This window comes from Fukomys damarensis, unplaced genomic scaffold (assembly GCF_012274545.1).
Source record: "Fukomys damarensis isolate Sample0158 unplaced genomic scaffold, DMR_v1.0_HiC HiC_scaffold_16, whole genome shotgun sequence".
NCBI classification, from domain to species: domain Eukaryota; kingdom Metazoa; phylum Chordata; class Mammalia; order Rodentia; family Bathyergidae; genus Fukomys; species Fukomys damarensis.
In genome coordinates, this window is record NW_022900928.1 from 73902581 (window position 1) to 73917473 (window position 14893).

Here is a 14893-nt window from a genome sequence, read left to right on the forward strand (position 1 = left end):
CTGTGGAATTTAAACCAAAAGAAACAGAAGTATGTCTAGAGGGAGCAATCATTAAAGTGCTTTTTGAAATATCATTTTGAATTCTCAAATTCTAAAGAAAGACTCGTGCTTAAAAATAATTCACATGATCTGAACTATCAAAAACTAAAAATTATAGATACAATTCAACAGGAGAATACATCAAAAAGCAGACTACTTAAGAATAGACCCTAAATGACAGAGCTTTCCACATGCTTCATTTTAGTCCACTGTCAGACTGACTTCATTTTGTTCTCCGGTTCTGGGGATTAAACCCAGGGCCTTTGCACTGAGTTACATTTCCAACTCTTTTTCTAAATAAAATTTGAGTCAGGGTCTCATTAAATCTCTAAGCAGCCCAGGTTTGGCTAAACTTGCTATCCTCCTGCCTCATTCTCCCAGAGTGCTAGGGTTACAGGAGTGTATTGCCATGCCCAGCTTTCTCATGTCATTCTGAATTGGTTCCCAAAGACAGAGCACAGATGGAAAGGCCACTAGCCATGGGAAGAAACGAGGGAAAGAAAGAATGAAAGGACAGATAGTTAAGAAACTTACGGCCACCTGAGAGAAATGACCTTATGAAAGTAAACAAAAAACACAATTTTGAAATCACACATTCTCTCACATCTTTGGAGGAAACATTTTAAGGCCATTCAAAACCCAGGAATCTTTACTTTATTGCAGAATTAATAGCTAGAAGATTTCATTTCAATTCCACTCTACTTTTATATCTCATCTTTAGTTAAGATGTATTTTTTTTTTTTCCTGTTGAGTTGGATAATTAATCTGTCTTCTACTTCACTGTCTCTTCTTAGCACAGGTTAATCTTCAGTTAGTCTTTTTGGAGCTGGAATTTTCATTTGGACTTTTTTTTCAGTCTCTGTTTCTCAGCTGAAATTTTCCATATGTTCATTTATTTTGGACATTTTTTCCTTTAAGTGCTTGAATATACTTTTAATAGGTGCTAATGTCATTGTTGGCTAACTCTCAGGGTCTTTTTCTATTTTTTTCCTTTTTCTCCTTGAGTATCACATTTTATTTTTGCAGATATACAGTCATTATTTTCTTGTTGGATTTTCCCTCTACTCTTCTGACTGTTCTGTTGTCACTGAATTTGGTCCTCTGATACTATCTTGCTTGGGCAGCTGTCTCAAGACTAGAGAACACGTTCAGGCAAAACCCCATAGATCTCACATAATATCTTGAAGGAAGGACCATCATTCAGTTTCTGCCTGCTCTGGTCACATTCTAATAATACTTTCAAATTGTCCACGCCTTATTATTACCTGCTGACGATCATACTATTGCCAGAAGTCAGAGCCTCATAAATACATTTCTGTATTTCTAAAATTGAGAAGAAAAGCTTGATGATGACACTGCATAGCACTTTGCATGTCAGATGGAGAACACCAGGAGTGACTACACTGGAGCCAGATAATATTAGGGAATAAAAAGTCTTTATTTCCATCCTGTAAAAATGGAATGCCATGAGGGTATGTGACAAATCAGTAAAAGTCCATGAAATTGTTCCTAGCAGCTTTGCTGACTCAAGTTAATGGAAACACCAAGTGGTAAGAATGAAGATGTGAGCCTAAAAAAGAGTAAGATATCTATCATTAAACACATCCTTAGTTTAGATAACTCCAACTTATTTCAAATGGAAAAATATACTCAATACACAATTAATGGAATCGAGATTTCAGTCATCTGGAATGAAAGCAAAGTATGTCAGGCATCTGTACAGAATGAGCACAGTATGATCAATTATGACTTTAAATGTTAATGCTATAGCAAAAAAAAAAAATATATATATATATATATACCTGATTCAAATATTTCCATGTGTGTCTTAAAACAATAAAAAGTGAAGGAAGCATTGGTATAGGAGGAAGTCTGTTGGGGTAAGAATCAGAATATGGCCCTTCTTATTTGTTCTCTTGAACACTGTATTTATTCTGTTGTAAACTTTACCGGTGTCTTCCCTCCCTAAAATGTCAGTCTTTTCTACTCTCAGTTTTCATGCAACCCAGAAATTCCCCTGTGGATTCAATGAATTTAGAAAAAAAAAAAAAAAAATATATATATATATATATACCTGATTCAAATATTTCCATGTGTGTCTTAAAACAATAAAAAGTGAAGGAAGCATTGGTATAGGAGGAAGTCTGTTGGGGTAAGAATCAGAATATGGCCCTTCTTATTTGTTCTCTTGAACACTGTATTTATTCTGTTGTAAACTTTACCGGTGTCTTCCCTCCCTAAAATGTCAGTCTTTTCTACTCTCAGTTTTCATGCAACCCAGAAATTCCCCTGTGGATTCAATGAATCCACTGTGAACCCACTGACTCTAAATAGGAAAAAATGTGAGGCAAGGTCAAAGGAAAAAAATTCTGGATTTAAAGTACTACATTTAATAAGTATTATGATATATATTATAATTTTATTCAGAAAAATTATTTATTCAAACAGTGTTTGCTGGATACCTTCCAAATGCCAAGCACTATGGTAGGTACCGAGAATACAAATGTAAATACATCAGAGATCCAGCTTCTAGTCTAGCAGAGGAGATGAACAAATAAACAAATGGTTACAGCATAACATGTTTGATACAAGGAAGTATAAAAAACACTCAGGGCACTCTGAGATGGCTTCTAGATACATGGCTGATGAGAACAGGTCATTCTCCACATGTCCAGTTAGAAACAGGTGCACATTCTTCCATTCTGTATCATACTTTATTACCTTGAAATTGGAGAATTTATATTATATAGCGATTATAGAATTAGAATGTAAGGGTGATTCTGACTTCATAGACATACAGAATTAGTGAAGAGGAAGCTGTCATTGCAGTCTTCAGGCTGCAACTCTGAAGCACAAAAGGATGGAAAACAGAATGAAGCTCAAGAGACAGATGAGAAAGTTTCATAGATGAAAACTATGTCTGGTGGGAATCTCTCTGAAGGGGAGAAAAGAAAGAATGTAATAGAAACTATATTTGGAGAGATTCAGGCTGACTTTTCAAAAACTGATGAAAGTTCAAGCCATAGATCCAAAACTCTATGAACCTCAAGAATAAATACAAAGAAATTTACGCTTACAAATGTCAACAGCTAAATGGCTAGGAGTAAAATACAAAAAGAAAATCATGAAGGGAGCCAGAGGGAAAACACCTATTACCCTGAATGGTAAGTAAAGCCGAGCCAATGATTTTTAACAGAAAGGATAGAAGCAAATAATGGCATCTTCAAAAAGCAAAAAGAACATAACAGCCGACCTATAATTCAATAAACAGTAAAGAAAAAAATCCTTCAAAAAGATGAATTGAAGAAAATTTGAGACCAAAAGCTAGAATAATTTGTTACCCTCAGTCCTGCACAAGAAGAAATACTAAAGGAATGCTTCAAGTTGAAGGAAAAGGAGTAGCAATAGATAGAAGAAAGGAAACACAGAAAGAAACTAGTAGTAACAAAAAGCGTAGTATAGAAATTCTGAGTAAATATTGACTGTAAATAATTGAAATGTCTTAGAAGATCTTAAATGTTCTTATAACAAAACACAAAACCCTGGACTAAGAAGTGCAGCTAAAATGTTGTAAAGTATTTGAATTGCCTGGGGAGTGGTAAAGGTCCTAACGTTCATTAGGCTCTGACTAAAGCTATTACATCCACCACCTGGCTCCTAGTGAATGACATACAGCAGGACCTCAACTGGTAAAGTAACAAACTAACATTAGAACATCAGACTTCTTTCATGCCCCTTTTCTAAGAAAATACATAAATTACTAGGAAGCAAAAATTAAACTAGTCAAAGACCCTCATAACAGCCCATACCCAACAGTAAGATGAGACATGATTATTAAAGTAGGAATACACTGATATACTTACCCTTTGGCTTTTTGTATCACAATATTAGTCATCTCTGTCCTTGCTTAATATTGGTTCTGTTGTTTGTATGGCTTTTTCTAATATCTGACTGTTTTGAGTCAATCAGAATCCAGGAGGACAGGTAATGACTGCCCTCAGTGTCACATGAGACTCAGGACAGCAAGGAAGAGAACAGTCTTAATGAAATCCTCTAATTGTGATGGTGTGAGCTTAGTGAGCTTCCTAGTGAGCTTCTGGCTTGGCAGTCCATTTCTCCACAACAATATGAAGGTATTGTTAGTAACTTATATTTAAAAGGCAAGTATCAGATCACAAAGAAAAGCTTCCATTTAAAAGAAGTAAAATTAAACTGAGAAAAAAAAAATCAAAGCATACTTGCCAGAATCCAAAACCCAGGGCAGTTTCCTACAAACCAAATATCCTCAGTTAATAATTTGTTTATGTAAAAACATAAATGAATGAATTTCATAATGCTGATATAACAAAATACTACAGACTCACCAGAGATTAGTTGCCCTTCTGTTTCTTTCAGTTTCTTTTTCCTGCTCTTTAATTTAAAGCAAAAGTGTAGGGATAAGACTTATGAATGAAATTTGAGGACATTCAGTCCAATCCTAAAATACACTGGTCAAAATGATAGTGAAGTTATAACGATGGGGCAAAACCCAGGGGCAAGCAACACAGTAGCAAGGGCCACTGCAAGATCCTGGAACTGGAGTAACGGTACTGTTTATGTGCGGCATAAACAAGCCTATTAAATATATATGAAGAAGGGTTCCTTTCTCCTTTGTCTGAGGAGCAGCTGGTAAAAAATTTTTCCCACATTGTGGGTTGTCTCTTAGTTCGGTCGATGGTTTCTTTTGCAGTGCAGAAGCTTCTTAATGAGATCCCAGTTGTTGATTTTTTCTGCTCGTTTCCGTACTACTGAGGATTTGTTCAGTCTTTTCCTATGCCAAAGTCTTTAAGAGTTCTGCCTAACTTATCTTCTAGAAAATCTAGTGACTCTTTTGTAATATTTAGATCTTTAATCCACTTGGATTTTAGTTTAGTGCATGGTGAAAGATAAGAGTCTAGTTTTAATCTTTGGAAAAATCCAGTTTTTCCAACACCATTTATTAACGAGGCTATTTTGCCTTCAGTGAGGATGGTCAGCTCCTTTGTCAAAGATGAGGTAGCTGAGTACATCTGGAGTTGTTCCTGTATGTTCTGTATGTTCCAATCTATTCCAGTGGTCCTCACTGTTTCTTTGCCAGTGCCATGCTGTTTTTATCACAGTGGCTTTGTAGTATAGTTTCAAGTTGGGAATTGTTATACCCACTGCCATGTCTCTGTTGCCTAGCTGTTGGTGGGAATGCAGACTGGTGCAACCACTATAGAAATCAATATGGAGATACCTCAAAGAGCTGGAACTAGAGGTTCCATTTAACCCAGACCATTAGACCCATACCCTCTACTGGGTATCTTTCCAAAAGAATTAAAAGAATCATATCACAGTGATATATGTGCACCTATGTTTATAGTGGCACAGTCTGTAATAGCTAAAACTTGGAAACAGCCCGTTTGCCCATCAGTTGGAGACTGGATAAAGAAGATGTGAATTTTCTATAAAATGGAATACTACTCAGCCATAAAGAATGAGAAATTAGAGTCATTCATAGGAAAATGGATACATACTGAGGATATACTCCTAAATGAAATAAATAAGTCAAACATGTATAAATGCCAAAGAATTTCTCTGGTGTGAAAAACTATAATGGTACATAAGATCCTAATGATGTAATTGACAATGTGAAATAGGAAGAAAAAGGCTAAAGGTGCAGAGGAAACAGGAAGGGTAGGGGAAAGGTAGTAAGGAAAAAGGAAAAAAAACCCATGAGAAAATGAAGAAATGGAAATAAAGTATTTATAAATAGGCAAGGAAGGGGGGTGAAGGGAGGGTAGGGATAAGGGGAAAAATGAGAACCAAGACCTGTCATGTAAAGGTACAAGATCCCAATGATGAATGTAACTGTACTATATACCTAAAATGTACCAATAAACTCAATAAGAAAATAAATAAACAAACATGAAAAATTCAGACAGCAAGAAATAAGTTTAACTTTTTACTATCTGATCTTTACATCTGTTTTTCAGATAAGTGACGCAGGAAATCAAAGAAGTGTTTACTTTTATTGTGAATTATCAGAATGTACTGGATAAAAATATAATAATTTGAGTTAAACTTGTAAAATGATTATAACCCGAATTTTATCATGATAAACCACAATTAATTATAATTTCTAGTACAATGATTCAACTCATAATCATCAGCAATTAACCATTCAGCTAACCAAATGTAAATAATTCTATCACATTACTTTTAGTTCAATTCCAGATGCCTACGTGTATCAGAGTAAAAACAGCTTTAACATGGGGGTTGTATGTTATAATATAAGAATATAGGAACAGTCTATAAGAAAAGGGCTATGTCCCTGTTCTAAATATAATTAGGTATAGCATGTGAAAACAGTTCTCTACTAATACTGCCTTAATGAAATATTCTAAAGCAATCAGATGATCACAAATATAGTATCAGTATATGCAAACTTAGATCCAAATCTACAGGTAGAGAGAAAGAGAGAAAACAGGACAAATATCTGCAAATACTTAAGAATGAGTGAGATGCTCTTACAATATACACTTTACAGTTTATACACTTTGTAATTTTACTATCTTAGGCTATTCAATCTTTCAAATGTAGTTATTATTGTCTTAAGGTAAAGATATTGTTTTCAGTAAATTGTCTCTAATTCAATGAAACTATTTTTAAGTTTGGCATCAAGTAAATAGAATTCTGTGCATCTCTCCACATACAAAAGTCTGTGCTGTTTTGTAAGAACTCAAATGGCCTGGAACCTTTCAGTTTATTAAAATTTCTTTTTGTAAATGGAAAAGATATGACTGTTCAAGCTAAAAGATTAGAAAATGACTATTACAGAATCACATAAAAAATAAATAGTTTGTTTGTTTTTTGTTTTGTTTTGTTTTTTGAGACAGGGTCTTACTATGTAGTTGAGACTGACCTGGAACTCACTATGTAGCCCAGGCTGTTTTCTAACTCACAGCAATCCTCCTGCCTCAGCCTCCCAAGCGTTGGGATTACAGGCATGCACCACCACACCCAGCTCAAAATAAATATTCTTTAACCAACAATTGAAACAGCACAGACTAGAGATTAGAATAGTAGTATAGGATTGTGCTTGGAAGAATAAGGTACTCATGTAATTAACTACACATAGTCTGGATATTTCTGTAAACTATATAGCATCCCTGAAGTGTTTTCTAGAAGTATTTCACTTATTACAAGGTTGAATATGTATTAAGCATGATCATGTTAAATTATTCTGTTAAATTATTATATGTTTTACATTGAGATTCCTCTTTTGGTTATACCTAGAGAGCAAGAACTAAATATCCTCACCATCCACATTACAATGGGAGCTTCCTTTTTGGAATTAACTTTTTGGTGACTGCCATATAAACAATGACAATAAATGATGGAGCTCATTAGTGACTACGGCAAGTAGACATGCATACAGCATATAAACAAAAGACCAAAAGCAGTATCCTCTGATGACAGGCCTTCAGCTTCCAGGTTCGAAATAGGAGAGATTTGGGGTGATACATATCCTTCCCAAAAGGAAGGCATTGATCATTTAAACAATTAGACACAGGACTCCCAATTTTTTCCTTAGGAAGTAGGCAGACTAACATAGGTGGAAGAAACACTGAATCCTGGGCTTTGCGTGCTTTTTTCCTTTGGCTTGATGGCTAATTCTGAAGTAGCTAAGTGGTCAGAAGTAGAAGATGGACTGAGATGTAAAAAACAGACTTGCTAGAAGAAAGAGTTTAGATGTATTAGGCAATCAATTGTTTTCCTATTCAACAAACTAACTGGATCGATTGTACCCTAGCCCTAAAAGAACTCCTACCACAATTAAATGTTCTTGTATTAGTCTCTACACTGTTTTCATCTCAGTGTATCTGACATCTGTTCTCAAAAGCACTCCCAAACCAACCAGTACACAGACGTTTAGTCTACCACTATACAAAAAGTTGGAGACCATTTGTAATATCAGTGTTTTCTAAAGCACTATTCACAACAGTTTTCTTCCTCCTCTTGACTATCAGCCATGTAGCTTGTACTTTTCTTCCCAGATGAATTATATACATTTTTCCAAGATGATTCTTACTTGGCTACTTCCTGCCCATTTCCAGTCTCTCCAGGACCCTTTAAAGTTAATTTCTCATTCTTTCCTAATGGGACCTCTCAGTTTGTTCATCTGTGAATTTCATCAGTGTCCTCTCTAGTCTCTCTAACAAATTATCAAGACTGATGGCAAATAGACCCAATTTAGTGTTGATTCCTTCCCATTAAACTAGCCAAGCAACTGACAAACCAGTTTGTCATATTTGATTACATATCCAGAACTGCGTTACTGTCTTTTGAATGAGAAGAGCAGAGAAAGATAGGAAGCCTTGATTTATCTGGTTTAACTTTTCTTAACTATTAAAATGCCCAAATCATACAAAGATTTCTTAGTGAAGTCTTTACTGTAGGGGACTGGCTCCCTGACAACCTACATTAAATATGTTTCCTTCTAACCACTCATAGTGAGCTATTACAAATTACTCCTAATACCTGAAAAGGGTTCAATTTAAGGGAACACAGTGGGGCGAGCAGTCATTTTTAACGTGTCACAGAAGCCTCAGAATCAAACTTCTCCATTCCCCTCTTACTCGTTCCCAATTTTTCACATCTCTAGTTAAGACAATAAAGATAACATTTTCTCTCCAGATAGTTATGACTAAAATAGAGGGATGAGAAAAGGGATTGAGGGCTGGCAATGACTCCTTCCTTAAAAGTCTACTCCAAGAAACACATATAAGTTTAATCTCAAGAAGGCAGAGAAAAAGGAAGGAAGAGTGGCAGGGCACAGTGCAGGTGAGATTCCATAAGGCCCCTAAAGAGGATGTATTCAGCTCTTAGGCATCTGGAAAACAGGAAGGTGAGGTTCATGAGATACCACCACATCTAACACGGTACCCTCCAAAACTCAGCTCATCTGCACTAAAGGAAGTCAGGTCCTCTTCACGTGTAACAGTTCATCTTGACTGCCAACTTGCTAGACTTAAGAGACAGGGGATTAGTAAAACATGCTTGTTGGTGTGTCTGGGCAGATCATGGGGAAATAGTCTTGGGGACTGTTAACAGTTCCCTGGCGGCTTCCTCTGGTGGCGCTCCCCTGTGCTCTGCTTCTGGACCATCACAAGGTTACCAGCTTTGCCCCACACCATGTCCTTCCATGATGTTCCACCTCAGAGCCAGCCAACCATGGACAGAAACTTCCCAAACTGTGAGCCAAAATGAACCTTCCACTTGAAGGCGTGTATGTCAGGTGTTTTGTCCTAGCAATGAAAAGCTGGCTAACACATCATCTCTGCAGTGTTTCCTAGCTCTGTCCTTGGGCCATGTTACCTGCACATCATCCTTGACTCTGCCTTCCATCAGGCTCCTTAACCAATTCCTCATGTCTTTGTATTTTAATTCTCTTAGACCAGTGATGGCAAACCTTTCAGAGATCAAGCGCCCAAACTGCAATCCAAACCCACTTATTTATCACAAAGTGCCAACACTGCAATTAAACCTGAACACCGAGTTCTAGTTTAGAAAAAACAACTGTTTGTCTGATCCTTGGCTGCTGGGGTGACTTGGCTCCTGTGCCATAGGTTTGCCACCACTGTCTTAGACTTACCTACTTTCTAAATTCTAAATATGTTAAATATACCATGTTCTCTCCATATGTGTGACAACTATCTGTGTTAGTTACTTTTCTCTTGTTGCTGAAACAAAATACCGGACACCCAAAGTCAGAGGGGAAGGGGTTTATCTGGCTTACAGTTTGTAGAGGTTTCAGTCTATAATCACCTGGCTGGGATGGCAAACAAGCACCACAGAGGAAAACCAACATGGCGTATACAGGGTAGCAAAGGTAAGAAGAGGGACCTCAACAGCATTTCCCTGCCCCTTTTATCTTACTCAGACTACTTAGAGTGGGTAGCACTCACAATCTTAATCCTAGAGCCCTTGGGCCTAGCAATGCATCATGAATCAATTTTAGCTTTACACATTCTAGATCAAACCTATGACCACATGAGGGTTTGGGGGGACACCTAAACCCAAACCATAACACTATCCTAATCCACTATTTTTTCATCTAGACTGCTCCAGCTGCCACGCCTCCTACTCCCATGCCCCATCTGACGTATTCTCCAAATGTCACCAAAGTGTTCTCAAAAGCTAGAGTCCTATTGCCATGTTATGATGCTTACAATCTTTTACTGACTCACTGACTCTGAATATGATTTCATTCAGCTTTTATCTCTAACTTTATTTCCTGTGTTCCTGCTACATTAGCCTTCTTTAAAAATTCTCTAAAGATTCACACATTCTGTTTAGAGATTTCGTTCAAGTAGTACTCTCTTCCTGGAAAGCTTTGGTCCTACCCTCTGCCTTTTTATCTAATTTTAAATTCTTTTGAGCTCATCAAAATGCCTCTTATGGAAAGAGGTCTTTCCTCTCTAACACATCCTTTATTTTTCCTTTAAAGCAACCAGTTTTAATTATGTATTTATCTTCACTGTTTATGTCTTTTGTTAAAAGGAAGGTCTTCCCTACTAAATTCCTGTGCCATATCCCCAGCACCTAGCTTGGTGCCCAGCTCACTACAGACCTTCAACAAACACTTGTTAAATGAACAAATGAATGGATCCTTATTTTCTTTCTCACACTCCTTAATTTATCATTCTCTTTTCCCCATCTTTAATCTTCTCTGAAGACATATCAAGGCAGCAAGAAGCGAGATGGCATCTTATACAAAGAACACCCAATTATATTAAATATGAGAATCAAAAGCAAATTATTACATCAAATATTATACAAAAGCAATCAACCAAGGATACTGTCTCTTTGATTTCATTCAAGTTTAAATTCTATCACTTTGATACACATGGTCTGATCTGTAACATAATCCCAATCTACACTCCTGATCATGTTTGTTTTTTCTTTCTCTTTTTTAAAGAACAATGTACAGGATGGAACTCAGGGCCTCACACATGCCAAGTAAGTGCTCTCCCACTGAACTCTCCCCAAGACCAACATTCTTACCTGTCTCAACTTAGATACCAACTGGTATTTGAATGTAAAGGCCTGAAACCAAATTCACCACCTTTCCTCAATGTATTATTTTAAGTTTCTTATTTCCATGACTACCACACTGATAATTACTGTCATCCACATTTGAAATCTTTTTTTAAGATCCCTATCAGACAAGTGGCCACATACGAAGAGCTATCTCTGCAAACTCACTCAACCCTTCCTCTTCATTCCTTGATGGATGTGAAACCTTCCCAACAGCCAAGTCTCCCTGATCTCCTCTCTCCAATCCAACCTGTACATTGCTACCATTTGTTGAGCTAAAACACATCTTTGAGCAGATGATATCCTTCTCAAAAAAGCTTTGTTATGAATGAGAATGCCACTAGCCCAATGTTTCTCAATATTTAATCTCAATAAGTAATCTGCTTTTGATTACTGTTAAAAGAAATCTCAGAAACTTCTTACTCTATATTTTACAGAAACAAGATTTTTGCTATTTCTTAAATACAAAATAATGATATTCAACCTGTTCTTTCAAACTACTCACTATATTCCCTGCTGTACCTAAGAATACTAAGGCTCTCTGAAGGTAGGGCTTGGGCCAGTGTCTGGTATATGGTAAGCATCCAAAATATGTTTATTAAATAGACTACTTAACTTGACATGATATAAAATCAGTCTGCTTACTCAATTTTATATCCCACTATTCTCTACTTTCACTTCATCAGCAGGTCAAATTATTCCACTGGTTCTCAAAGTATAGTTACAGGACCACCAGTATCAATATCCCCTGGGAACTTATTAGAAATGCAAAGTCTTAGGCTCCATCCTAGATTTGCTGAATAAGAAATTCTAGGAGTAGAGTGGGAGCACGTGTCTGTAATCCCAGATACTAAAGAGGCTGAGGTCGGAGATTCTCAAGCTCAAGGCCAGTCTGGAAAATTCAGTGACACTTGTCCCAAAGTAAAATTTTAAAGTGCTAGAGATTTAGTTCAGTGGTAGAATGCTTGCTCAGCATGCAAAAGACCCTGGGTTCAACCTCCATACTGCACCCCTAAAAAGAAACTCTAGGAGTAGAGCTAGGTGAAGTACTCCAAGGGATTCTAATGCACAGGCGCAGAAATCAACTATTTATTCTTGTATAACCATTATCCTTCCCATATCCATGACTACTCTTGTAATTCCTTCTGCACAGAAACACCTTATAACCTTTTCCAGGACCTGTCTAGTGATCAGTAAGTGTTTTCTGACAGAATAGCCCAAATTATACAATGTCCATTTGATAGTCCTTGGATAACTTCATTGAAATTCTCTTTTTATGATATACTATAGTTCAGCTGGTATTAGGAAATGTAAGCTTACTCTTATTTAATAATGATGATGTTCTAAAAGGGTACATTGAGTATAATTTTGCTTATTTTAGAAGTAAATCATGTATCATCACCTCTCAGCATTCAAAACTTATTACAAGTTTTGCTATTTTGTAGAATCTTGAAAGGTGATACTTGTTCTCAATTTCAAAGCTGTAAGAATTAGAAACATGAGTTTTAATGGTTCCAGTTTTCCAGAGTTGATGGTAGGAACTTATAAATACTTATCTGTCAAATTACTAAGCGTCAAAATCACACAGTGGCTCATGGAAGCCAAAAGGGACAACCAGGAAGCCTTGGTGGCAAAGAGGCAAGTAAAGACTTGCCCTTGGCAGGCAGGTTCTTGTGCAGGAAACTTTAAACCAGGGAGAAACAAGCTGGTTTGTCCAAGCCGAAGAGAATTTATCTAAATGCATCACAGATTTGAGCAGTGGCAAAGCCCAAGTCCACTTACTGTTAGACCAAGGTCTTCACATTATACCATTCTACTGTGTACAAACGCTTAAGACCTGTCGATGGACATGAGACCCATCAGGGACCACAAAGTATGCATTTAGCCAGAACCATTCATTCTAATTAAGCCATCTGATCACTAACCAAATATATTAGCCAGCTTTATCAGTTCTTTAATATGTTTTCTTTACAAATTGTGGTAAAGAACAGTCAGGACAAAAATGTAGTTTTAGGGCAGGGGATTTACCTCAGTGGTTTGGTGGCCTGCCTTGCAAGCACAAGGACCCGAGTTCAATCCCCGGTACCAAAAACAAAAAACAAACAAACAAACAAAAAGTAGTTTTAATGTATTTTATTTAAAAATTATAGGCCAAACCTGTTCTCAGTAATGAAATATCCAAACTCTAATCCATGATCCAATTATATTTTGTACTAACTACTAGTATAGTATAATTTTTGTAATCGCAGCATTTTAGAGGCTGGAAGAATGCTGAAGCTATGCAGTCTTATTCAGTGGTGGCAAACCTATGGCACACATGCTGCAATGGGCTGTGTGTCTCACTGAAAGCTCTGGAAGGTTCACCATCATTGTATGTCATCATTAGGTAAAAGAACTAAGATTTCTATGCAACTTTAATATAAGAAGCTCGATGATCCTTTGAGGTTAATAAAGGGGTAGCATGAAAGCTTTCTAATATTTTGTGTTAAAATTTAAATGTAAATATTATTTTAATTCTATCTTGCATGAAATATTGTAAATATATATCACTTTCAAAGTTAAAAATAAAACCTAAAGACAGAAAGATTTTAACACCCGGGGCTGGGGATTTGGCTCAGTGGTTTCGCCCCCTGCCTCACTAGTGCAAGGAAAAGAAAGATTTTAATACTTAAATTACCTTTAGCAGGAAAATTTCAGTAATATTACTATGAAAAATAGTACTATATATATATAAGAATATTGTTTTCTCATTTTTTATTTGTTTTCAGTACTAGGGATCAAACCCAGGGACACTCTAAAACCAAGTTACATCACAGTCCTTTCAATTCAATTTTAAAATTTTGAGACATCTCACTAAGTTGCCCAGGCAGGACTCAAACTCTAGATCCTCTTGCTTCAGCCTCCTTCAGTGTTGGGATTACAGGCATGCAGCACTGTGCCCAGCTTTTTATAGTTTCCTTTAACATTCAAACATACTCTTATTTAGCATCATAATGTCCCATAATATAGAGTGGAAAGTAAGAGTTAAGAAAAGAGAAAGGCTGTAAACAGAGAATGACTCTAATTTAAAATTTTCAAAAACATCAAGCCTTTTAATCATATTCCTGTGAGCAATTTAGCCTTTACTATTGTTACTATATGTCTAAAGAAACTTAGGCACAGAAAGATAAAAATTATAAAGCAGGGAAAAGTTAAACACAGTCTTCAATTTAAGATTGCAAATTCTGAGGTTTATATCTTAGATAAAGTTTCAAGAACTTCCTTTGTTGAAGAAAAAAAATAAAGGAAGACATGTGTTTTATTCACAATGACCCGTGTGCATACCCATGAACATACCTATTGTTGTTCCGACAATTTCGACAGCTAACACACTCCAGAGGGTCAATCTGAGGAATTGCTGTGTACATTCTGCCACCCTGGTTAAGAAGGAAGTCCAAGGAAGAGAAAAGGAACAAGTGCTGAAGGTGCCATCGTCCATTCGCCAAATAATCAGTACATACATCATGTCAATAACAAATGGCTACCTGGTACATTTGAGCCTACTCCCCGAGCAGTGCCATGTTTATTATTTATTATTCAGAAATGAACTCTGTACAGTAAGAAACTATACTCAAAAAACTTAACTCTCATGTTTTCCCCTATATTTCTGTACTGAAAAAAAGGCATACGAAGGGAGGTTAGTCACTTCCCTCCAGTGTTTCAAGTCTAATGGGCCCCAAATGTACCATACACCATAATCTCCTATTCATTT

At 36.5% G+C, this 14893-nt stretch overlaps 1 protein-coding gene across 2 annotated transcripts in view; it reads right to left on the minus strand.

Annotated features, from left to right (window-relative positions):
- Positions 1-14893, minus strand: part of Cdon (cell adhesion associated, oncogene regulated) — an 86264-nt gene that overhangs the window by 4379 nt on the left and 66992 nt on the right. The window contains exons 18-19 of one of the 2 annotated variants that reach the window (XM_010628658.3): positions 14479-14558; positions 9-1609 (exon numbers count right to left, since the gene is read on the minus strand). In XM_010628658.3, coding sequence (XP_010626960.1) covers positions 1549-1609; positions 14479-14558 — 141 coding nt within the window. In that variant the 3' untranslated portion in view covers positions 9-1548. Of the gene's footprint in view, positions 1-8; positions 1610-14478; positions 14559-14893 lie in introns of those variants that run through there. The other variant, XM_010628657.3, reaches the window with a different exon arrangement.